The sequence below is a fragment of the Salmo salar genome, chromosome 28 (genome assembly GCF_965601325.2).
Source record: "Salmo salar chromosome 28, fSalSal1, whole genome shotgun sequence".
Lineage (NCBI taxonomy): Eukaryota > Metazoa > Chordata > Actinopteri > Salmoniformes > Salmonidae > Salmo > Salmo salar.
The window spans coordinates 44,476,814-44,502,310 of NC_138318.1; the positions used below are offsets into that span (position 1 = coordinate 44,476,814).

Below are 25,497 nucleotides of genomic sequence, written 5' to 3' on the forward strand. Positions count from 1 at the left end.
CTGTTCACCTAAAAGAGACGTTAATTTGGCTCACAAACAGTATGGCCCCCACATATTCCATACGACAAACCAAAGGCTGAGGTCCGGTGTTATGCTGTTTGTACGCTTGTGGCTGGTACAGTTCCATCTAGATGTCGTGTCGGGGACAACGCAGGGCCGGAGCATTAATCCAATCTCTTCACACTCTGGCTGTTGTTGTAGATTAATGGAGCTAGTGGGCGTGTCTGTTTAAAATAAACTGTATTTCAGATCGCGCGCAGGACTAGTTTGCAACCACTACTGCCAAAGCAGAATTGCAGAGAATAACGAGACGGACATGTCGGAAGGCCGGAGAAAAGATGCTGCGCAAAACGGTGCAGCCCATAGCACTAGTACAGAGCCACACGTGGCCAGACCAAATGTTGGCAACAGGGTGACTGTAGTGCTAGGGGCTCAATGGGGCGACGAGGGCAAAGGGAAAGTTGTGGACCTACTCGCTCAGGACGCCGATATTGTTTGCAGATGCCAGGTAAATTACAGAGCCACGTTACCGTCTATGAATGGAATGGGCTAAACGTATGCTAGCTAATAAGCTAGCTGAAGGACATATAATTGTAAATAATATAGCTAACATTACCTAGCTAGCAATATAACTAAGCTAACAAGTTAGCGAGCCAAGGTTGTGACAGTCAGTGTGTTGCAACAAAAACTAGCCCCAAAGGCTGAATTGCTGTGCCAAAGATTATTATCCATCTCTGGTTCTGTGTTTTAACTAACGTTAGTTAAATCTGTATTTGTTGTAATTACAAAACTAACTAGCCAACAGTAGCTCGAACTTGTGTGTTTGTGCCAACTTGCTTTGCTAGTTAGCCGCCTAAGCTAGTGTTGGCTGGTTAGTTAGCTAAATCTGTTTTTGTTGTAATTGGGTGATTCTCACAATCTTAAATGATTGCATCAACAAATTTCCCTTTTAGGCGTTAATAACAAGGTCTGGAGTGTTTGACCATTAATTTAAAAACATTTACTGACAAATTAACACCTTTTTCAACATTTTCCCAAACAAGTCCTTAAAAATCTCTACCAATGGTCTGAATGTCAAGACCAACAGGAAAGCTAATAATTAAAAAAAAAAAAAAAAGATTATTAACGGTCATGCACAGTTACTTGAAACTCTGAAATAAAATATATTTCTAAATTAACATTATTTGATTATGACTGATCTCATTACTGCAACACCTTCCGCAATCTACAACCTAATATTTTTGATATTTCATTGAAACCTGACATATATTTCAAAATTGTGGCAAGCCTGCATTTAAAGTAAACTTACTATTTTTACTTATATTAAATTAAAATGATCACCTGTTGTGGTAATGATACATAGGTTTTTGAAATTAGGTTGATTTCGGTAATGAGAATAAGTTTATTAAGACTGGGGTATGGTTAATAACATTTAATGTAGGAAATAAATGAGATAATATTGCCACAATCATGGATTCAAGTTCAATCAATTTAATTTTGCAGTGCTTCAAAAGTACATAGGCTAAAAACGCATACAAAAACATTAGAACAGCACATGTCACTACACACACAGGCCTGTTCAGTGTCCCTTGGGATGATGTTTCTATGACCCCAAGCTGGTGTAGCTTCTTTATCTTAAAGCCAAAGTTTTCATGCATTTGCAAGCACATGTTTGTGACTCTTCGCGGTCAATCCAAAATGGCTTACTTTTAAAGAATTGAGCCTTGGAAAGGTTGTGCCTTGGATTCTCAGACAAAAATCTTCTATGAAGTTTTGCCATGGTGTCCGTTAAGGCTCTCTTATGGAATATCTGGCCATTTTTCAAAATTTCTCTGGATTTCCCATTTATTGATTTCCCATCTTGAAGGTACTGGCAGATGTGTTGCTTCATTCAAAATCAAACTTTTATTTATGATGGACATCCCTAAAAGTCCCTTTGAAATGCGCTTCCTGGAATCAGCTGACTGGAACAAAGAGACCATCCTCTACAGCTTTCACTATGACGAGTGGGGTGAGATCAGACCCTTATGCATCACACCTCAGTGCTGCAGCCTTTGGCAGTAAGATTCACCAAGTGGCCTTAGGTAAGATCTCCTGACTCTTTTTGGTACATTCAAAGACCTACTGTGATTCAATTGAACTAAGTTGTAGCCATTTTTCTATTTAAACTACACTGAACAAAAATATAAACCCAACATGCAACAATTTCGAAGATATTATGGAGTTACAGTTCTTATAAGGAAATCCGTCAATTGAAATAAGTTAATTAGCCCCTAATCTATGGATTTCATGACTGGGCAGGGATGCATCCATAGGTGGGTCTGGGAGGGCATAGACCCACCCACTTGGCAACCAGGCCCAGCCAATCAGAATTCGTTTTTTCCCCCACAAAAAGGCTTTATTACAGACAGAAATACTCTTCAATACCCCTCAGACGATCCCACAGGTGAAGAAGCCGGATGCGAAGGTCCTGGGCTGGCGTGGTTACACATGGTCTGCAGTTGAGGCCGGTAGGAGGTACTGCCAAATTCTCTAAAACGACATGGTAGAGAAATTGACATTAAATTCTCTGGCAACAGCTCTGGTGGACATTTCTGCAGTCAGGGTAACTATTTATAATTATTATAATTGAAATTATTAGTCAGTGCCTTAACATGTAGCTTACCGATTGCAAGGTGCAGCTTGTGTCTAAAACATTTGTCTGATCCAATCATTCAATGCAATGGCCTTCACCACGTTTGCACCGTTATCGTTAGGCACACTAGGAGCTCCTCATTCAGTCCCCAGGCGGTTAAAGCTTCTCTCAACCCCAGAGCGATGTTTTCTCTCCAGTGATCTCCGTGACCTAGCCTATGATGTTTGCAAGCACCGACCTTTCAGTTAACTCCTCATCAATAAAGTGTACTGTCAAACTACTGTTCGGCTCTGTTCTACTGCCAATGGTCTGTTGTAGTTACCTAATAATCAACAAGTGTGTTCTGTTTCAACTTCTCCCTTTTCTTATACTGTGTTGGGATGGCGACTTGGGAGATATAATGTGCGAGATGGAATCTGGTATCTCTTGTCCAGCTCATGTGTTTGGCTATGTGATAGATGGGTCAAATCAAATTTTATTTTCCACATGCAGCAAATACAACTGGTGTAGACTTGACTGTGAAATGCTTGCTTACGAGCCCTCCCCAACGATGCAGGGTTTAAAAATACAATAAAGCGAGAAATAAAATTACACAAGAATGGCGTTATACCCTGACTGTACAAAGCATTAAAACCTCTACGTGATCGGTGTCCCTCCACCGGGACGGTTGAGCTAATGTGATTAGCATGACGTTGTAAGTGCCAAGAACATGTCTTATATGGGCATAAAGCTTAGATAAAGAATTGAACTGCACTGTCCAATTTACAGTAGCTATTACAGTGAAAAAATACCATGCTGTTTGAAGAGTGCACAACAAACTTATGGCAACTGGTTTGATACATTCACCCCTGAAGGTAAATGTACTTACATTCAGTAATCTTGCTCTGATTTGTCATTCTCAGGGTACCAGAGATAAAATGTAGCATAGTTTTGGTTGATGAAATACATTTTTATATTCAAATGTAGGCACTGGGTTCTAATTTTTGAACACCCATCACTATCTTTTACCAGATCTAATGTTATATTTTCCTACATTAATTTCGCATTTCCACAAACTTCCACGAAGTGTTTTTAAAAATGTATTTCCTTTCAAATTGTATCAAGAATATGCATATCCTTACTTGAGGTCCTGGGCTACAGGCAGTTGGATTTGGGTATGTCATTTTAGGTGCAAATTGAAAGGGTCCGATCTTTGAGGTTAAGAACGCCTTCCTAATATTGAGTTGTAACCTTTGGCCCTCAGAATGGCCTCAATTCGTCGGGGCATGGACTCTACAAGGTGTCGAAAGCGTTCCTTGATACACACAGGAAACTGTTGAGTGTGAACTGGGCAGCATGGCAGTTCTTGACACAAACCAGTGCGCCTGGCACCTACTACCGTACCCCGTTAAAAGGCACTTAAATGTTTTGTATTGCCCATTCACCCTCTGAATTGCACACATACACAATCCATGTCTCAAAGGTTAATGAAGGATTTTTAATCCGTCTCCTGTCCTTCATCTACACTGGTTTTGGAGTGGATTTAACAAGTGATATCAATAGGGGATCATAGACTTACCAGGTGAAAGCTGTCATTGAAAGTGCATGTTTTATGCACTCAGTGCATGCAAGGAGTACCAGATCAATGTGCAGGGTTGAGGTAGATATGCACATGAAGGCAGGGTAAAGTGACTAGGCATCAGGATAGATCATAAGGTATTTGAGGTAGATGCAGTGCCTTTGGAAAGTATTCAGACACGTTGCCTTTTTCCACATTTTGGTAGGTTACAGCGATTTCTAAAATTGATTGATTAGAGGAAAAACAACTTCATCTACACACAATGCCCCCATAATAACAAAGAAAAAACAGGTTTATAGATATTTTGTTTGCAAATTTATAAAACAATAAACGTCACATTTACATAAGTATTCAGGCTCTTTACTCAGTTCTTTGTTGACGTGCCTTTGGTAGCAATTAGCTTTGGTAGCTTGGCACACCTGTATTTGGGGAGTTTCTCCCATACTTCTCTGCAGGTCCTCCCTCTCAAGCTCTGTCAGGTTGGATGGGGAGCTGCACAGCTATTTTCAGGTCTCGTCAGAGATGTTCAAGTCCGGGCTCTGGCTGGGCCACTCAAGGATAGTCAGACTTGTCCCGAACCCACTCCTGCGTTGTCTTGGCTGTGTGCTTAGGGTTGTTGTCCTGTTAGACTGAGGTCCAGAGCGCTCTGGAGCAGGTTTTCATCAAGGACCTCTCTGTACTTTGCTCTGTTCATCTTTGCCTCTCCTGACTAGTCTCCCAGTCCCTGCCGCTGAAAAACAGCCCCACTGCACAATGCTGCCACCACTATGCTTCACTATAGGGATGGTGCCAGGTTTCCTCCAGATATGACACTTGGCATTCAGGCCAAAGAGTTCAATCTTGGTTTCATCAGACCAGAGAATCTTGTTTCTCAATGTCAGAGTCTTTAGGTGCCTTTTGGCAAACTCCAAGTGGGATGTCATGTGCCTTTTACTGAGGAGTAGCTTCTGTCTGGCCACTCTACCATAAAGGCCTGATTGGTGATCCTTTTGGAAGGTTCTCCCTTCTCCACAGAGGAGCTCTGTCAGAGTGACCATCTGGTTCTTGGTCACCTCCCTGACCAAGGCCCTTCTCCCCCGATTGCCCAGTTTGACTGGGGGTCCAGCTCTAGAAAGAGTCTTGGTGGTTTGAAACGTCTTCCATTTAAGAATGGAGGCCACTGTTCTTCTGGACCTTCAATGCTGCAGAAATGTTTTGGTACCCTTCCCCAATCAGTTTAATTTACCACAGGGGTACTCTAATCAAGTTGTAGAATCATCTCAAGGATGATTAATGAAAACAGGAAGTGCCTGAGTTCAATTTTGAGTCTCATAGCAAAGGGTCTGAATACTTTTATGTAAATAAGGTATTTATTTTATTTGTAATACATTTGCAAAAAATTCTACACCTGTTTTTCGCTTGATGAGGAAAAACATATTTTCTTTGTATTTTACTTTTCCTCGATCTCATCGCTGCAACTTTCCAACGGGCTCGAGAGGCGAGTCATGCTTCCTCAAACATGACCCACCAAACCTTGCTTCTCCCCCCGTATGCCAAGTGAAGCCCCCCGGCCAAACCCTCCCCAACCTGGATGATGCTGGTCCAATTGTGCACCGCCCTATGGGGTCACGGCCGGTTGTGACACAGCCTGGGATTGAACCCGGGTCTGTAGTGACGCCTCAAGCAATGCAGTGCCTTAGACTGCTGCGCAAATTGGGAGGCCCTATTTAATCCATTTTAGGGTAAGGTTGTAATGTAACTGTGGATAATTTAAGGGTTTGGAATACATTCCGAATGCACTGCATGTTCTATTTAGAGGCCAATTGACTCTAGAAGCAATGTAACATGGAAATATGGCAGTGTGGGAACCCTATAAAGGTGTGTAGTAATTTAACCTTTTTGTTTTTGACAATTCCTTCTCGCTGATATGAAAGATACTTTTCTTATGTTTCTGAAACCCTACCGTAAGCGATGCATGTTAACGTTTAGAGCACGCATCGGGACTCTTAGCATCTTCTGGCCAGGGGAGTTCTATTATCGTCAATAGGCGCTAGGTTGTCAGTGTATATGAATGGGCTCTTCTGATATCTGTGTCAGAGTTCCAGGGTCAGAGACTAGAGGCCAAACCACATCTGTGTTCAAAAGAACATACTGTACAAATATGGGGGAAAGGTTGACGTGCTTCTGCTGTATGTCCAATATTGAGTTGTGAAAAGCAAGGCTATAGCCTTTCATATTGCTTGTGGTGGTTTTTGTTTCATAATGTTGGATGTCTTGTCTCTCTGACTCTCCCTCTGTGTACCTCTCTGCAGGGTGGTAACAATGCAGGACACACGGTGGTGGTGGACTCTGTGGAGTATGACTTCCACCTTCTACCCAGCGGCATTATCAACCCTAAGGTCACTGCTTTCATTGGTGAGTAGAACTCAGCCTCTGGTCCCTTATTTACTGGACTGAGGACTGAACAGGAAAAATGGCTGATTTCACAATAAGAATTGAGCTATGAAGAAATGCTCATGGTTTACTATGGTCAGTTCTCTAGTCTTTGGTTCATACAGCTTTCTGTTTATTGAATCTCCTGTGCAGTTTCCATCCACACACTTTCGTATGCAAGCAGCTAAAATGAATGACTTCTCCTCTCTAAATCTAGCCAATCTGTATTACATTCTAATATTTCCAGTTTTGCCTGACGCCACAGTGATCGACTTGACTGGGAGCCACCTCGCAGGCTAACTGCTACAGATCACATTTTATCTGCAGTAACATTTCGCAAATGGGCTGACTGACTGTTTAGTCCAATGGTCACCAACCGGTCGATCACGATCGACTTGTCAATCATGATAAACCAACGATAAAGCCTTGTGTTCCTATTAGTTTTTTTACATGTATATTTTTGTATTAGTCTCGGGCTGTTGAAGGTATGTGTAGCCAATTCAGCTGCCCTGCGTGCCGGGCAGGCAAACTGTTGCCATGTCATGTGTCTGAAAGAACAAACTCTGCCTTCCCGGTGGGCCTGGAGAGGAAATCAAGTGCACTATGCGACCGCTGGCCAATCAGATAGCTCAGATGACTGAGTCTGCAGTAACGTAGCAGGCATAAAAGAAAGCGACGACAAAATTGATACTGTGAGATTTCAAAACGTTTAAATCATGACTAGAGGGAGACTGTCAACGAATACAGCAAAGAGCTGCTGTTTTTATGAGTGAGTTCCAGTCGTTTCTCAGTTCTGTCAACACTTTGTATTCATCACTTTTTTTTATAACCCATAAAATGTTTGTTCTTCCTATTTCCACTCAGCGCTACAAGCAGTGCAGCAGTAATGAATGAGTAGGAAAGTGTATTGATAGGCTTGCATTGTTATTATTAGTGGTGGGGGTCTTTATTTATATTGAGGAATATTTCACTCTTGTTAGGTTCTAATTTTGAGTAAATAACTCAGACACTAGAGAAGCTTAACCAAGTTTAATTCTTCCCAAAAGGTCAATACAGCTGTGACTCAGGCACTAGAGAAGCTTAACCAAGTTTAATTCTTCCCAAAAGGTCAATACAGCTGTGACTCAGGCACTAGAGAAGCTTAACCAAGTTGAATTCTTCCCAAAAGGTCGATACAGCTGTGACTCAGACACTAGAGAAGCTTAACCAAGTTGAATTCTTCCCAAAAGGTCGATACAGCTGTGACTCAGGCACTAGAGAAGCTTAACCAAGTTGAATTCTTCCCAAAAGGTCGATACAGCTGTGACTCAGACACTAGAGAAGCTTAACCAAGTTGAATTCTTCCCAAAAGGTCGATACAGCTGTGACTCAGGCACTAGAGAAGCTTAACCAAGTTGAATTCTTCCCAAAAGGTCGATACAGCTGTGACTCAGACACTAGAGAAGCTTAACCAAGTTGAATTCTTCCCAAAAGGTCGATACAGCTGTGACTCAGACACAGACATGGCTTCCCCCATGGTGGTATTCATACCACCATTCATATCATTCTTGCTAAGCAGGGAACTAAGTGATATGAGCCTTCAATGGTTTCTCCCCTTATCAGTACTGTTACATGCATTTGTTTTCCCTGCACTCAACCCCTCAAACTTCATTAGTTACAAAAGAGACATGAGGGGTGTCATAATGTTCCTATACTTTTGAGTATAACAATGTTCCAAGTTTAACCCCGACTCCAACACTCTTCATAGGCGTCACAACATGAATTTGTGCATGAGGCAGAAATAATGCGGTTTAACTCGAGTTTCACCATCAGCTGGAAGACGGTGTCCCTTTTTGGTCAGTGTCAGTGGAGGGATGTTGAGACGGACCCTTAGTCTGCTGCTCTCTCCCTCCGCTGAGACTGACCATCAGATGCAGGCACCATCAGCCCAGTAAAATAAAATGCCAATTATTTAAATTTATGTTCACTCAGCTGTGCCTCACAAGTAAAACAACAATGGATCTATTACCAGTGTGATCATATAGGCTACTTCAAATTTTTAAATATATATATTTTTAAATGTCCTGAACAACAATGCATTGGCAGGTAAATTCAAGCAAAGCCAGTATGTGGTGATACGCTAGCGTCCCACTCGCCAACAGCCAGTGAAATAGCAGAGCGCCAAATTCAAAACAACAAAAATCTCATAATTCGAATTTCTCACAAGTATTATACACCATTTTAAAGAATCTTCTCGTTAATCCAACCACAGTGTCCGATTTCAAAAAGGCTTTACATCGAAAGCATTGCAATAGATTGTTAGGACAGCACCTAGACAAGAAAAACCACACAGCCATTCTCCAAGCAAGGAGAGGCGTCACAAAAACCAGAAATACAGCTAAAATTAATCACTAACCTTTGATCTTCATCAGATGGCACTCATAGGACTTCATGTTACACAATACATGTATGTTTTGCTCGATAAAGTTTATATTTAAAAAAAATAATTTACGTTGGCGTGAAATGTTTTGCCTCCAAAACTGCCGGTGAATGAGCACATCAATTTACAGAAATACTCATCAACTTTGATAAAAGATACAAGTGTTATGCACAGAATTATAGATAAAATTCTCCTTAATGCAACCTCTGTCAGATTTCAAAAAAGCTTTACGGCGAAAGCACACTTTGCAATAATCTGAGTACAGCGCTCAGAAACCAAAACAAGCCATACACATACCCGCCATATTGTGGAGTCAACAGAAGTCAGAAATGGCATTATAAATATTCACTTACCTTTGATCTTCATCGGAATGCACTCCCAGGAATCCCAGTTCCACAAATGTTCGATAAAGTTCATCTCTATGTCCAAATACCTCAATTTTGTTCGCGCATTAGGTTCACTATTCCAAATGCAGAAGGCACGCGCACTAAAGTCCAGACAAAGTCAAAAAAAGTTATTACAGTTTGTAGAAACATGTCAAACGATGTGTAGAATCAATCTTCAGGATGTTTTTATCATAAATATTCCAACCGGACAATTCCTTTGTCTTCATAAAGGAAAGGGAACTGAGCTCGTGCTCATGGCCGAGCGCGTAACTAAAATAATGGCCGACTGGCAGACACCTGACTCAATCAGCTCTTGTTCTCTTCCCATTCACAGTAGAAGCCTGAAACAACGTTCTAAAGACTGTTGACATCTAGTGGAAGCCTTAGGAAGTGCAATATGACCCCATTTACACTATATTGGATAGGCAATCAATTGAAAAACTACAAACCTCAGATTTCCACACTTCCTGCTTGGATTTTTCTCAGGTTTTTGCCTGCCATATGAGTTCTGTTATTCTCAGACATCATTCAAACAGTTTTAGAAACTTCAGTTTTGTATCCAAATCTACTAATTATATGCATATTCTAGCTTTTGGGCCTGAGTAGCAGGCAGTTGACTCTGGGCACATTTTTCATCCGGATGTGAAATCCTGCCCCCTACCCCAAAGAAGTTAACCACGATTCGTCAGCAGTTCAACATATAGAATGTTAAGTGAATCAATTCTTAACTTGCACACTGTCTACTATTGCTCTCTAGTTGAACTCTACAGGCAGGCTTTCAGAGGGCAAAAAAGAATCCAGAGCAGTGTTTGCCATGAGAAAAAGTCATCTTGAATAAGACTTTCTATGTGCAGAAAAGGTTATGGCATTCTCCTCATTTGATTAATGTGTGGCCTTCATGATTGCTCAGTGGAAGAGCAGACCTGTTTTTCTAAGAAACTTTTATTGACTAAGTACGTGTATTTAGCTCTTCATGGGAAAGTACTTTTGTTCACTTCCCTGTTTGGTTACTGATGCATTACTTTCTCCACATCTTCCATGTTGCCTGTGTCTGTTCTGCAGGTAATGGGGTAGTGATCCACCTGCCTGGCCTCTTTGAGGAGGCTGAGAAGAATGTGCGCAAAGGCAAAAGTGAGTATGAAGGCACTATCCTGTTTTAATATTCCCTTTTACTCCGATGCCTAGAAGATTGCCATATTGCTTAAAGGGGCTACTGTCAGATGTCGTGTGTGTGTGTGTGTGTGTGTTCAGGTCTGGTGGGCTGGGACAAGAGGCTGATCATTTCAGACCGAGCACACATTGGTAAGCTCTGCCTCAGGCTTTTCTTTAAGGGCCTTTATATTACAACTTCAGCTGCTCTATTAATCATTTTTTAATTTATTTATTTAACTAGGCTAGTCTAGTTAAGAACAAATTATTATTTACAATGACTGCCTACCCTGGCCAAACACGGACACTGCTGGGCCAATTGTGCGCTGCCCTATGGGACTCCCGAACACGGCCGGATGTGATGCAGCCTGGATTCGAACCAGGTGGACCCACACACGGTGACACCTCTTGCACTGAGATGCAGTGTCTTAGACCACTGCGCCACTCGGGAGGCCCATACTCTATACTAGGGGTGTCAAACTAATGTTGTCCCGGGGGCCGCATTCTGTCTTCAACGACGTTTGGAGGACTGGACTGAATGTGTTATATTTCCTTGCTGTCAATTTGCCCCCAAAAAGTCCATGGCATCATTTTGGGAATTTTCTATGCTCCTAACTGCCTAGCTTTCATTTCAGTGAATTATTAGCTAGACACAGTCAAGAAACTGTATGAATGTGGGTCCATCATTTCTACAGAGATTTGGTTTTAGTCACTTTAAAGTATCTTGAGTTTTGTTCCTCTTGCTGGCCTGGATTGTTCCCCTCACTGTATGTTTGACACCCCTGCTCTATACTCTACTATATAGAACGTTACAGGACTACAGTTCATGGGAATAATGAGTCAGCTTTCTTTTCCATCAATGTTTTTATTTTCATCATAAATGCATTCCAATTGTCACATTTTGACAAGCAGAGCTTATCATACTTTATCCCATAGGGGACGGCACACAATTGGCCCAGCGCCGTCCGGGTTTGGCCGGGGTAGGCTGTCATTGTAAATAACAATTTGTTCTTATCTGACTTGCCTAGTTACTTAAAAAAAAAAAAAAATGTAATCAAAAGTTGGGCTCTTAGTTAGTGAATACCACTGCCAGGGTCTGTGCAAAGCTGGTGCCCAGAAGAGATCCAAAAATGCTGTGACTTGGAGGCTTTCATGGAGAACATGTTTCTGTTATTTGGGGGAGGGGGGGGTGAAGGTGGCCAATTGATTATCTTAGCTGTTTAAGGAACCTTTCGTATTTTGTACATTTAAATCTGCGTCATTTAGCAGATTCTCTTATCCAGAGTGACTTAGTGCATTCTTAAGATGGCTAGGTGGGACAACCACATATCACAGTCATAGTAAGTTGATTTTTCCTCAAAGTAGCTATAAGGAGGGGTTGATTTGACCTAAGATGCACTCTGAAGGACCTGTTTTTAAGTCAAATGTTACATAAATCTTCAGAAACAGTTTTTGTTGTTGTGAAAAGCAGAATGACTTGGACTCCTTTTATTAGGCTACATTATTCAGTCCCCCCCCAGCCCAACCTTGGTCCATTTTATTCTATGAAGAGGTGTGGAGGGAAAAGGGAGATTAGTTTTTTACACAGAAATGACTGTGAATTGTTTGTTGTGTTATCTGTCCTTTGGGACTGTTTGGTTAACCTTTAAGTGGTAAACTCTACTCCACTAGACTTGTTGTGCAGAGAGCCTTTTAGATGTTTTGTCTGCGTGCTCAGTTTCGAAGTGCCAAACTGTCCAGTCGGCACAGCGAGAAATTCCCAAAAAAGGACACTACTTATAAACCGCTTTTGTTCAGTAGTGCCTCAGCAAGGCAGCTTTAGGGACTAGAGGGCCCTATAAAATCTGTGATGCGGAGAATGTGGATGGAATAATGGAATTCAGACAAAACAGATTTCAACAAAATTCTGAAATGCATAGTAGGGAATCAACTAAATGTATTGAACATGTCTTAGTTTGCCCAAGTTTATCATAAGACATGAACAAAATGAATCAGTGATTTGTGTTTCTTGCAACTTTCTGAAGAGGCAATGAGAATTTCTTGTCTATGTGCAGTGGGCTTGTCTACCACGTTGTGTAGCCGTTTGCCATGATGTTAATAAAGTCTTCTGGTAGCTGGAAAGGCTTTCCTAAAAACCTTCTCCATTAAATATTAACTACAAAGTAGCCTATGCTTACCTGGCAGAATGGTATCATTATTATTTGCATCCATCCAGTTAATATTTGTTTTGCAAACTCTACCATCACATGTGCGCTACTAAAAACAGCCTCTTGCTGGTGCACACTGGAATTAAAGGGTAACTAAGCAAAAAAAAAATGTTTTCTCTCAGACCTCAAAAGTAATCTCCTGATGTGGTTTAAGCATTGCTGTGTACTTAGTTGTTTTTCTAATTTGGATTTCTATCAAAAAAAGTGAGTTTTGAGAGCGGAAAACCTGAAACTAAATGGAGAAAATGCAGATTTTATAAGATACTGTAGTCCCAAAAGTGGCCTTGCTAAGGCTCTACTAAGCAAAAAAATTGAGTCGGGCAAAAGAAATCTGGTTTTATAGGGCCCCTGTGAGAAAGAGGGGTCAGTTCTGACTGGAAGAGAGCAACAGACACTACTGCTCACTTCCCTTCATGGATTTAAAAATGAAGGATTGGTGTATGAACTATTGTGGATTCTCCAACCAATCCAATGCATTCAAATGGGTGTCGAGTGCACAAGGGACCACTTCCGGGGAGAAAAGGGAGATAATTGGGATACTACGCTAGGTTTTAGTGAGGAGCAGAGAAGTGGGGGCGAGGTGACTAGGATTGTGAGTTTGCCCTTCTACCTCCTTCCACAGTGTTTGATTTCCATCAAGCGGTCGACGGTGTGCAAGAGCAGCAGAGACAAGAGCAAGCGGGCAAGAAGTAAGAACCCCCGCCACCTGTCATTCTCCTGGTTTATGGCTCAGTAATGGTTCAGCTTGCAGCAGTGCTGTAAAACAGAATTTTGGGGGGTCGAATGTGTAGTATATTAGCCCTTCCATGCGTCCAGCCTTGTAAGATGAAACAACCGTAACTGACTCCAGCTGGAAGCAGAGCTGAAAAATAAAGATTCCCTTTCTACGGCGGATACGCAGTATAAACCTTTTCAGCATAAAGTCAAGCTAGCATAAGTACTGGAACAACCTCAACTGACTGAAGTCTCCAAAGATGTCAAATATGAAATATCCCAACTTAGTTCTCTGCACTGGTGTTGTGGAGCAGTTTTAACAGTTTTGCCTTGTGTGTTCTGCCTGAAAAGAAGTGGCTGTGATTTAGCCAAGTTTTTCCCGCATACTGTGTAGTCTTGGGTTTATTCCATATTCAGGAATAGCAAACAAATCCTACACTGTAATGTAGCTATTGCAGGTTCCTGTTTGTTACCAGTTAGTCATGGAGCTATTGCAGGTTACTACTGTTACCTGTGATGGAGACACCCAATCTGGTTCTGAGAAGAGGTTAGGAAGGACAGCTTAGACACAGGACAGCACTGATATACAGGGCATTTTAAGCTTTTGTTCAGGATCAAGATAAGCACACTGTCCTGATTTGAATTATTGTGTTAAACAGTCTGCAGTGTTTGAACTTGCTCAACAGCTATGTATTGTACCAGTTTTCTCCCATGGGTAGTAAAGGGCAACTCATTATAGGCTTATATCACCAGTTATGGTGTTGAAATTCCACAAGGCTTTACAACTTCACTCTTACCTCAGAGGCAGAGAACAGAGACAGAGGCTTAGATTAGATCTCCTGCAGTAACAGCATGACTTGTTCCAGGAGTCTCATGGTGGACCTGACCTGTTATTTTGCCGTCTTGCTGGAGGGGTTAGTACTCATGGTACCCTGTCTCCGCTCCAGATGACCACTTATATCCTCACTGATAAGGTCTTTCTCACATGAGAAGTCATCCCTACATCAGACCAGGGATGTTAAGTCACCAGACATCCCCTAGCAGCACCATGTGACTGTGATGATGCTCTCCAACCCTCACTGCAGAGCCATTGTTTCAGTCAGCAGCAAGTGATGTTCCAGCCCCATAAACAATCCTTAGAATAGTAGCTTCTTCCCTATAACTCCATCACGCCTGACCTTACACAGTCACATACAAATGCATGTTGAAGGACCGGTGTGTGTGTGTGGTTGATGTCGAGGCAGTGACTGTATTGTTCCCTGTATTCCTCACCCAGCCTCGGAACAACAAAAAAGGGGATTGGCCCGGTGTACTCAGCCAAAGCAGCCCGCATTGGCCTCCGGATATGTGACCTCATGTCTGACTTCACGCAGTTCTCTGAAAGGTGAGGGTGTGGCCTTGTCCTCATATGGCCAATAATGGCTATCCTCTTGTTATTCAGAGTACAACTAGCTCTGGTAAGATTAAAATGGAATTGTATTGACGTCTATCCTCTGTAGATTTAAAGTCTTAGCCTCGCAGTATCAGTCTATGTACCCGACCCTGGTGATTGACATCGATGGAGAGTTGTCCAAGTTGAAGGTCAGATGCAGGTCCTCCATATCAGTTGAATAAACCTATCACTGGATACATTATGTCCTTCCTACATTTCAGTGTATTTTTAGGGTTACGTGTGTGTGTGTGTGTGTGTGTGTGTGTGTGTGGTGTTCTTGTCCAGGATTACGTGGAGAAGTTAAAGCATATGGTGAAAGATGGCGTCTTCTACATGTACGAGGCCCTACATGGACCTCCCAAAAAGATCCTGGTAGAAGGAGCCAATGCTGCCCTCTTAGATATTGACTTTGGTGAGTATCCCCCACTATGTCATAATGTCAGTTAACCGCTTTCACTGTGTCAATTGCCAACTAACCCCCATTGAACTGATCAAGCTAACAAACTGATGGTCTTCAAGAAGCCGGCTGGAAATTCAAGCCGTTTTTACTGGTGAGTTAACTCTGAAACAGTTGTATCAGAGCTGTCATAAGGATTGGAACAACCTGTTCACTGCTCCAAACACCAGAGACCACTCTTATACCGTGCATGACTCTGAGCTATGCTGTCTAGTGTCACTTTAAGATATTTCTGTCACAAAGCATGCCATAGTCCATTAACACAACTGCTGAAGGAGAGGGTTGCTATGTACAGACGGTCACCATTTTCTTTTTCCTTGACACAATGGTAGTAGGTGAAAGTAGGAGGTATCATATGGCCTTGCTAATGTTATTTGCATAAAGGAGAATGGTTTTTGTACCTGTGCAGACATTTATGGGGGGGAATTCTCAACCCCTTTGATCGGAAAGGCCCATTAACCTGGACTGGAAAATCCACCTCTGTTTAAGCACACCTGACAGGGAGATTGTTTGCATGTCATGTTAAGACTGAAGCGTTTAGTTTCCTTTACTTGTATTACAAGCTATAGCACCAGTCAAAAGTTTGGACACCTACTCATTCAAGGGTTTTTATTTGTATTATTTTCTACATTGTAGAATAATAGTGGAGACATCAACTATGAAATAACACATGGAGTCGTGTAGTAACCAAAAAAGATTAAACAAATCAAATATATTTGAGATTCTTCAAATAGCCACCCTTTGCCTTGATGAAAGCTTTGCACACTCTTGGCATTCTCTCAACTAGCTTCATAAGGTAGTCACCTGGGATGCATTTCAATTAACAGGTGTACCTTGTGAAAAGTGAATTTGTGGAAATTCTTTCCTTAATGCATTTGAGCCAATCAGTTGTGGTGTAACAAGGTAGGGGTGGTATACTGAAGATGTCCCTATTTGGTAAAAGATCAAGACAATATTATGGAAAGAACAGCTCAAATAAGCAAAGAGAAATGACAGACCATCATTAATTTAAGACATGAAGGTCAGTCAATCTGGAAAATGTCAAAAACCATCAAGCGCTATAATGAAACTGGCTCTCATGAGGACCGCCACAGGAAAGGAAGACCCAGAGTTATCTCTGCTGCAGAGGATAAGTTCGTTAAAGTTACCAGCCTCAGAAATTACAGCCAAAATAAATGCTTCATAGAGTTCTAGTAACAAACACATCTCAACATCAACTGTTCAGAGGAGACTGCGTTAATCAGGCCTTCATGGTCGAATTGCTGCCAAGAAACCACTGCTAAAGCACACACACTAATAAGAAGAAAAGACTTGCTTGGGCCAGGAAACACGTGCAATGGACATTAGTCCGGTGGAAATCTGTCCTTTGGTCCGATGAGTCCAAATTTTAGTTTTGGTTCCAACCGCCGTGTCTTTGTGTGATGCGAAGTAGGTGAACGGATGATCTCTGCATGTGTGGTTCCTACCGTGAAGCATGAAGGAGGCGGTGTGGGGGTGCTTTGCTGGTGACACTGTCTGGGATTTATTTAGAATTCAAGGGACACTTAACCAGCATGGCTACCACAGCATTCTGCAGCGATACGCCATCCCATATGGTTTGTACTTAGTCCCACTATCATTTGTTTTTCAACAGGATAATTACCCAACACACCTCCAGGCTGTGTAAGGGCTATTTGACCAAGGAGCGTGATGGAGTGCTGCATCTGATGACCTGGCCTCCACAATCACCCAATCTCAATCCAGTTGGGATGAGTTGGACCGCAGCGTGAAGGAAAAGCAGCCAACAAGTGCTCAGCATATGTGGGAACTCCTTCAAGACTGTTGGCAAAGCATTCCAGGTGAAGCTGGTTGAGCGCATGCCAAGAGTGTGCAAAGCTGTCAAGGCAAAAAGTGTGGCTACTTTGAAGAATCTCAAATATAAAATATATTTTCGATTTGTTTTGGTTGCCACATGTTATTTCAAAGTTTGGATGTCTTCACTATTCTGCAATGTAGACAAGACTGGTACTGTATGTTAATACAGTCATTGTGCTATGATAATCATCTGTAACTTGACTGCAGCACCAATGCATTGTTATGTCTTTTATCTGAGGGAGAAGGAAATAAGAGGGTGTTTATCCTTTTGGTATGTTGGTTTCAGGAACCTACCCTTTCGTGACCTCCTCTAACTGCACAGTAGGCGGGGTGTGCACGGGCCTAGGCATGCCGCCTCAGAACGTGGGTGAGGTGTACGGCGTGGTCAAGGCCTACACCACCCGGGTTGGCATCGGAGCCTTTCCCTCTGAGCAGTTCAATGTAAGAATGTCAGCCTGTCTACCTTGAGGGAAGCCAGGCCTTAGTGCCTTTAACAGCTGCAGGCTAGAGTCATATTGGTTCACATGGCTGTGTTTCCTGCTCTCTGTATCCAGTGTGAGTAGACTGTAGTGTCAATGTGGGGGGGTACGGCATAGTTGCTGATTGAGTCATCAGCGTTCTGAAATCCAGTGTGTATTCTGTGAACAGCAGAGGCATGCGACTGTGTGGGTGTCAGCAGTTTTGGGAACGATAGTTGGTTGTTAAACAGCTCCCTCTGGTGGAGCTTGTGAAATAATCCATACAATAACGGAACTACCAGTTTCTCCACCTGGACAGGACAGAGAATGGCGACATTTTAAAACATGGCCATGGTTTACGTTGTCAGCGATCTTAGTGATTCTTGAGTGTGTCTTTCCTTCTTGAAGGACGTTGGGGAGCTCCTGCAGACGAGGGGGAAAGAAGTGGGTGTGACCACGGGCCGTAAAAGGAGATGCGGTTGGCTGGACCTCGTGCTCATCAAATATGCCCACATGATTAACGGCTTCACTGCGTGAGTTCCCCCTCGCTCAACTCTGTACTGTCCATTACCACACCTCCCGCTTTTTACTTACGGTCTCAGTATACTTCAATAGACCTTATCAGCGTTTTACACATCCTGCATTTGGGTGTTGTTAACATGCCTGCTAACCTCCCAATGTTCTGTTGTCCTCCCATTCAGCTTAGCTCTCACCAAGCTAGACATCTTGGATGTGCTCCCTGAGATCAAAGTTGGTGTGTCCTACTCTGTGGACGGTGAAAATATACCTCATTTTCCAGGTAGGCTGCTCCTTGTTAATGAGGATGAAGTGAACCAGATAAGGGAGCATATTATATTCTTAATTGCAGTATCCCCCCAAAAAACAATGTGGTTTTTTTGTCACATACACTGGATAGGTGCAGTGAAATGTGTTTTACATGGTCAGCCATAGTAGTATTTAATAAGGATCCCCATTTCGTTCCTGCCAAATCAGCAGCTACTCTTCCTGGGGTCCAGCAACATTAAGGCAGTTAACACATTTAAAACATTACACATTTTGTTCCTTCAGGCCACTACTCTACTATCACATCTACACAATCACTGTGTGTCTTATCATGTCTCTTCAGTCCCCGCTGTTCCATAAGGCGTATTTATAAAACATTCTTTCAATCTGATTATGCTGCTTGCATCAGTTACCTGATGTGGAATAGAGTTCCATGTAGTCATCGCTCTATGTAGTACTGTGCACCTCCCATATTCGGTTCTGGACTTGGGGACAGTGAAGAGACCTCAGGTGGCATGTCTTGTGGGGTATGCTGTGTGCTAGTAGTTTAAACGGACACCTCGGGGCTTTCGACATGTCAATACCTCTCACAAAAACAAGTAGTGATGAAGTCAATCTCTCCTCCACTTTGAGCCAGGAGAGATTGACATGCATATTATTGTTAGCTCTGTGTACATCCAAGGGCCAGCCATGCTACCCTGTTCTGAGCCAATTGTAATTTTCCTTAGTCCCTCTTTGTGGCACCTGACCACACGACTGAACAGTAATCCAGGTGTGACACAACTAGGGCCTGTAGGACCTGCCTTGTTGATAGTGTTAAGAAGGCAGAGCTGTGCATTTATTATGGACATGCCTCTCCCCATCTTAGCTACTGTTGTATCAATATGTTTTGACCATGACTGTTTACAATCCAGGGTTAATCCAAGCAGTTTAGTCTCCTCAACTTGCTTTATATATGGTGCTCCTGGAACAAATTAGGGTTAAGTGCCTTGCTCAAGAGCGCACAGACTGATTTTTCACCTTGTCAGCTCGGTTATTTGAACTAGTGACCTTTCGGTTACTGGCCCAACGCTCTAACCGCTAGGCTACCTGCCAATACCCCGCTCAGCTGCCACTAAGTCTGATCTTAAGATGTTTATGGTAGCCAATGGCCTGACATTGTCCCCACCTCTCCCCAGCTAACCAGGAAGTCTTACAAAGTGTTGAGGTTCAGTATGCCACCCTGCCAGGTTGGAACAGTGACACCTCTGCCGTCAGAACGTTCGATGAGCTGCCAGAGAATGCCCAGAAATATGTCCGCTACATTGAGGAGCACCTTGGTGTGCCCGGTAAGAACCCCCCTCCCCCCTCAACACCTTGATGTCCAGTTGATGCAGATGTGGTGAAATGTCCATTTGTAGAGGTCATAGGTATGGACCATATCTGGGGACATTTGGTGTTTTATTGGTAAAGCTTTTCAATAACTCCTTTTCACCCGCAGTGAAATGGATTGGAGTCGGAAAATCTCGGGAGTCCATGATCCAGATCTTCTAAGAGCTTCTCCTCCAGACCAGATCCTCAGTCCCTTCTCCCTACCTCCAGATGGCTGCCTGGTTCCTGTGGCCTGGGAAGGTGGTCTATGCTGCATGACCCCCCCCCTCATTGGAGACTCTTCAAAATTGCCTCTCTGGTTGTTAAGATGGAAGTACACTTCAGCTGCTTGCCAGCCTACATCTGTTACTCCCCATGTATGGTTTGTGAGAAAGCCCCCTCTTCTGGCCTTTCTGGTTCTGCTCTTCTGCCACACTTGCACATGCACTACATACAAACTCATATCCATTCAATATCCCCATATTCCAACCTCTGATCCAGATGTGTGACACACTGTCATTGACCCGTCTACAAGCCAATGTCAGACTGTTCAGTATGACCACGTGTACAGTGCTGCAGTGGAACTTGGTTGATTCATTAACAGATGTTTTGTGGCTGTACTGTGATGAAATCACTTGTGCCAGTTTGTGTAGATGTATTCTTGATACCTAGCATGAGCCAACGAGCCCATGGCCATGAAACGGCCCTCTAGCAACTACAGATTCCATGTGTTCTGCATGGACAACGGTCCCTGACAATACCAGTCTCTGTATTCAAATTGGATAGTTGCAGAAAATGTAGAATCTGTTTGTTACAAAGACCTTGTTCCCAGCAACAAAACTGGAGCGATGCCATTATGCAAGAACATAGATTTAGGTTCCATTACGATCTTAAATGGGCCTTTTGGAGGCGTCGCAATCAAACAACCTCTCATTCATTTCCCCAGTTGACTAGAAATGTTGTCTCATTTCAAAGCAGTAAAAAGTTGTACTACTAAACAGTGAGCAGAATAGGTCAGTTTGCATGTTGATGGGTCATCTTGCTATCAAACTCCACATTTGAAATGACGCATGAATGCAATCCTAAATTTAAGCTCCAACGCGAACACGATGTAGATATGCTGAACTCTAGTCTCAGGATTTCTACACGATCATATCAGTGTATATTTTATTTCTAGGACTAGGTATGGTTGATTCTGTTCTGCTACTGTTAGACGTGTGGGTGTTTCTGCAGATGTAGTTTATTAGACAGCAGATTGTCTCCTGACTCAGTAACGTGTTTCCCGTTAGTTCTATTTCAATCACTCATATAAAATCAAAATATTTCAAATTAAATGATCTTGCCTGTTTACGTATGGATTGAATATGTAAACCTCTGAATGGCTCGATTATGAAATAAAAATAGTTACGAGGAGAGGCGTGTTAAAGTTCAAACTTGTTCATGAGGTGCCTATTCAAGTACAAATGGGAAACGGCTCAAACATTAGTTTGCCTTTGTATCTGCAGGTCTCTACAGAGATGGGTGTAGACTGCTGTGAAAGAAGGGCTTTCTGCATTGGTGGTGGAGTGCTTTCTCTTTTTTATATATGGACGTGTCAGACCCCTTCCCTTTTTCCACAGGAAAGGGGTCTTTTGTTACAGCCTTATTCTAAAATGGATTAAATTCAACAACAAAAAATCCTCATCAATCTACACACAATACCCCATAATGACTATGTGAAAACAGGTTTTTAGAAATGTTTGCACATTTATACAAAAAGAAATACCATATATACCTACATAAGTGTTCAGACCCTTTGCTATGAGACTCCAAATTGAGTTCCGGTGCGTCCTGTTTCTATTGATCGTCCTTGATGTTTATACAACTTGATTGGAGTCCACCTGTGGTAAATTCAATTGATTGGACATAATTTGAAAGGCACACACCTGTCTATGTAAGGTCCCACAGTTGTCAGTGCAAAAACCAAGCCATGAGGTTGAAGGAATTGTCCGTAGAGCTCAAGACAGGATTGTGTCGAGGCACAGATTTGCAGCATTGAAGGTCCCCAAGAACAGTGGCCTCCATTGTTCTTAAATGGAATAAGTTTGGAAACCACCAAGACTCTTCCTAGAGCTGGCTGCCCAGCCAAACTGGGCAATCAGGGGAGAAGGGCCTTGGTCAGGGAGGTGACCGAGAATCCGATGGTCACTCTGACAGAGCTCCAGAGTTTCTCTGTGGAGATGGGCGAACCTTCCAGAAGGACAACCATCTCTGCAGCACTCCAGGCCTTTCTGGTAGAGTAGCCAAGCGGAAGCCACTCCTCAGTAAAATTCACATAACCACCCGCACCTAAAGGACTCAGACCATGAGAAACAAGATTATCTGGTCTGGTGAAACCAAAATTGAACTCTTTGGCCTGAATGCCAAGCGTCACGTCTGGAGGAAACCTGGCACCAACCCTAGGGTGAAGCGTGGTGGCAGCATCATGCTGTGGAGATGTTTTCAGCAGCAGGGAGTGGGAGACTAGTCAGGATCGAGGGAAAGCTGAATGGAGCAAAGTACAGATATATCCTTGATTAACGCGTGCTCAGGACCTCAGACTGGGGTGAAGGTTCACCTTTCGACAGGACAACAACCCTAAGCTCACAGCCAAGACAACGCAGGAGTGGCTTTGGGACAAGTCTCAATGTCCTTGAGTGGCCTGGACTTGAACCAGATCAAACATCTCTGGCGAGACCTAAAAATGACTGCAACGACACTCCCCGTCCAACCTAACAGCGCTTGAGAGGATCTGCAGAGAAGAATGGGAGAAACTCTCCAGATACAGGTGCCAACCTTGTAGCGTCATACCCAAGAAGACTTGAGGCTGTAATCGCTGCCAAAGGTGGTTCAACAAAGTACTGAGTGAAGGGTCTGAATACTTATGTAAATATAATATTTACAATTCAAAACCTGTTGCTTTGTCATTATGGGGCATTGTGTAGCTTGATGGGGGGGGGGGGACTATTAATCTGTTTTTAGATTAGGGCTTTAAAGTAACAATGTCAAAAGTTAAGGCGTCTGAATGCTTTCCGGATGCACTGTTGTTACTGTGTCAGATACATTCTTACATCACTGTTTTCAGTAGAGCAGTTATCTCCGCTAGGCTTACGTTCACTGGTAGTCTGTTTCATTGTTCCATGTGGATTTTAACATATCAGAGATTGTTATTTTAGTGGCCTTAAATGTTAACCTGGGCCTTGTCTGAATACCTCTGACATACATCTTTCTTTTCTACCTTGAGGCTTGTCTGGAAATTAATGGATCGGTCAAAAGATGGTTACGCCAAAGCTTTCACCTACACTACAGTGATGTCCTCAAGGAAAGAAGGGTGTATTTTAAAAATAGTCAAAACAGGGTCCAGGTAGTGTCTTGAAGGTGGCTTAGTATTGTGTTCTCTATCCCACCACATCAGCTCAACATGGCATGCTTAACATTGTTGTTTTGAGTGGGATCCAAACAACTTTGTCAGTTAATTAGGCTTTGAGGAGCAATGTGTAAAATGAATTGACAACAAGCTTCCTTTAGCCAAAAACATATGTGTAGGAGTTTTTGATGCTTTGAGACAAAGGGATGAAATCCTTCTCTAAATTAAGAGAAATGTAGAGTACAGTGGATCCTGATCCAGGTGAAAAATCCAGATTTTGTTCAATGTTTGCTGTACAGTGTGTTTTCTTCCCAGCACTACCTTCCAAAGTCATTAAACTCACTAATAATTTAAATTAGTGCCATTTTTAAAGAAACATTCATTGGCTTGATGACTAGGTTTTAATCTAACTCCAATTTTTAACCTGTTCATTTGAATATTGCACATGTAATCACATTTGGTCTTTTTGTTTTGAAACTATTTATCTACTTTCAGTTCTGCAATGTGTTGCTGCTTTGTTAACTCTATAAATGTGTGTGTGTATATATATGATATCCAATACCATATGATCGTCACCTTATTGTAGCTCGGTGTTCAATATGCTTTTTTTGGGCTGTGGAGTTTTATCAAATGTTGTTTGTACAGTACTTGTCTTAAATATTGAAATTACTCTGTAATTTAAAAAATGTAACAATTGTTAATACAACCCTAGAACAAGATTCCAACTAATAAATTAAACATGAGAAATATATAATCAGTATTTTAATTTTTTACATTTCAAATTCATCCATGTCTGTTCTAGAGGGGTCAAATGTTTTCTGTTTCTCAACTGTCTTTGAGTAGCTTAACTCTCATGGCACCCCCCACCACCATGGTCAGAATCTGCCAAGCTATCTTAAGACAACTACACTAATTGTTAGAATTGCCTGTACTTCATTACATGGCCACCAGAGGGAGTTGTTTACCTTTGAATACTCTCATTTGTACCACTAGGAATACAAGGTACTGGCTGAGAATTTTAAATACTACACTGAACAAAAAGATGCATGCAATAATTTATAAGAATTGACTGTTAGTTTATATAAGGAAATCAGTCAAATACATTTGATCTATGGATTTCACATGACTGGGAAAACAAATGATTCTGTTGATCAGACTGTTTGTGGCCTATGAATGTTGTCCCAGAATGGCTGTGTGAAGTTGCTGGATATTGGCATAAACTGGAACACACTGCTGTACATGTTGATCCAGAGCTTCCCAAACATGCTCAATGGGTGACATATCTGGTGAGTATGCAGACCACGGAAGAATTGGGACATTTTCAGCTTCCAGGAACTGTGTACAGATCCTTGCAACGTGGAGCCGGGCATTATCATGCTGAAACATGAGATGATGGCGACGGATTAATGGCACAACAATGGGCCTTAGGATCTCATGGTATCTGCATTCAAAGCTTATTCCTGCCGTACCATACCGACACCATGGTGCACTCGGTTCACAACATTGACATCAGCAAACCGCTGGCCCACACGCGCCATATACGCTGTCTGCCATCTGCCCAGTACAGTTGAAATAGTAATTAATCCGTGACGAGCACACTTCTCAAGCGTGCCAGTGACCATCGAAGGTGAGCATTTGTCCACTAAAGGTGGTTCAAGACCCTGGTGAGGACGACGAGCATGCAGTCGAGCTTCCCTGAGACTGTTTCTGACATTTGTGCAGAAAATCTTAGGTTTTGCAAACCCACAGTTTCACAAGCTATCCTTGTGGCTCGTTTGACTGTCCCGCAGGTGAGGAAAATGGATGTAGAGGTCCTGAGCTGGCGTGGTTACACGTGGTCTGCGGTTGTGAGGCTGATTGGACGTACTGCCAGATTCTCTAAAACGACATTCGAGGTGGCTTATGGTAGTGAAATGAACATTAAATTCTCTGGCAACAGCTCTGGTGTACATTCCTGCAGGCAGCATGCCAATTGCATGGCCCCTTAACTTGAGACATCTGTGGCATGGTTGTGATAACTACACATTTTAGTGGGCTTTTGTCTCCTGCACAAGGTGCACCTGTGTAATGATCATGCTGTTTAATCAGCTTATTGATATGCCACACCTGTCAAGTGGATGGATTATCTTGGAAATGAGAAATGCTCACTAACGGTGATGAAAACAAATTTGTGCACAGAATTTGAGAGAAGCATTTATGGACATTTCTGGGATCTTTTATTTTAAAGTTGTGTTTACAATGCATTTGGAAAGTATTCAGACCCCTTGAATTTTTCCACATTATGTTACATCCTTTTTC

At 42.4% G+C, this 25,497-nt stretch overlaps 1 protein-coding gene across 1 annotated transcript; it reads left to right on the top strand.

Annotated features, from left to right (window-relative positions):
* Positions 1-31: 31 nt before the first annotated feature.
* LOC106610853 (adenylosuccinate synthetase isozyme 2) lies at positions 32-23,953 on the top strand. Its single transcript, XM_014210489.3, has 13 exons — positions 32-508; positions 6,485-6,587; positions 10,473-10,541; positions 10,662-10,712; positions 13,389-13,455; positions 14,757-14,864; positions 14,980-15,061; positions 15,198-15,324; positions 17,510-17,664; positions 18,090-18,214; positions 18,383-18,480; positions 19,643-19,792; positions 19,945-23,953. The coding sequence occupies exons 1-13, from the start codon at positions 317-319 to the stop codon at positions 19,995-19,997; spliced, it is 1,380 nt and encodes a 459-aa protein (XP_014065964.1). The 5' UTR covers positions 32-316; the 3' UTR covers positions 19,998-23,953.
* Positions 23,954-25,497: the final 1,544 nt, after the last annotated feature.

What these genes read in the sequence shown, in the direction of transcription:
- LOC106610853 (XM_014210489.3), top strand. Translation starts at nt 317, where the DNA reads ATGTCGGAAGGCCGGAGAAAAGATGCTGCGCAAAACGGTGCAGCCCAT. An exon ending in CCTCTTAGATATTGACTTTG is followed by an intron (nt 15,325 to 17,509) that starts GTGAGTATCCCC and finishes TGTTGGTTTCAG; the next exon opens with GAACCTACCCTTTCGTGACC. An exon ending in GGAGCACCTTGGTGTGCCCG is followed by an intron (nt 19,793 to 19,944) that starts GTAAGAACCCCC and finishes TTTCACCCGCAG; the next exon opens with TGAAATGGATTGGAGTCGGA.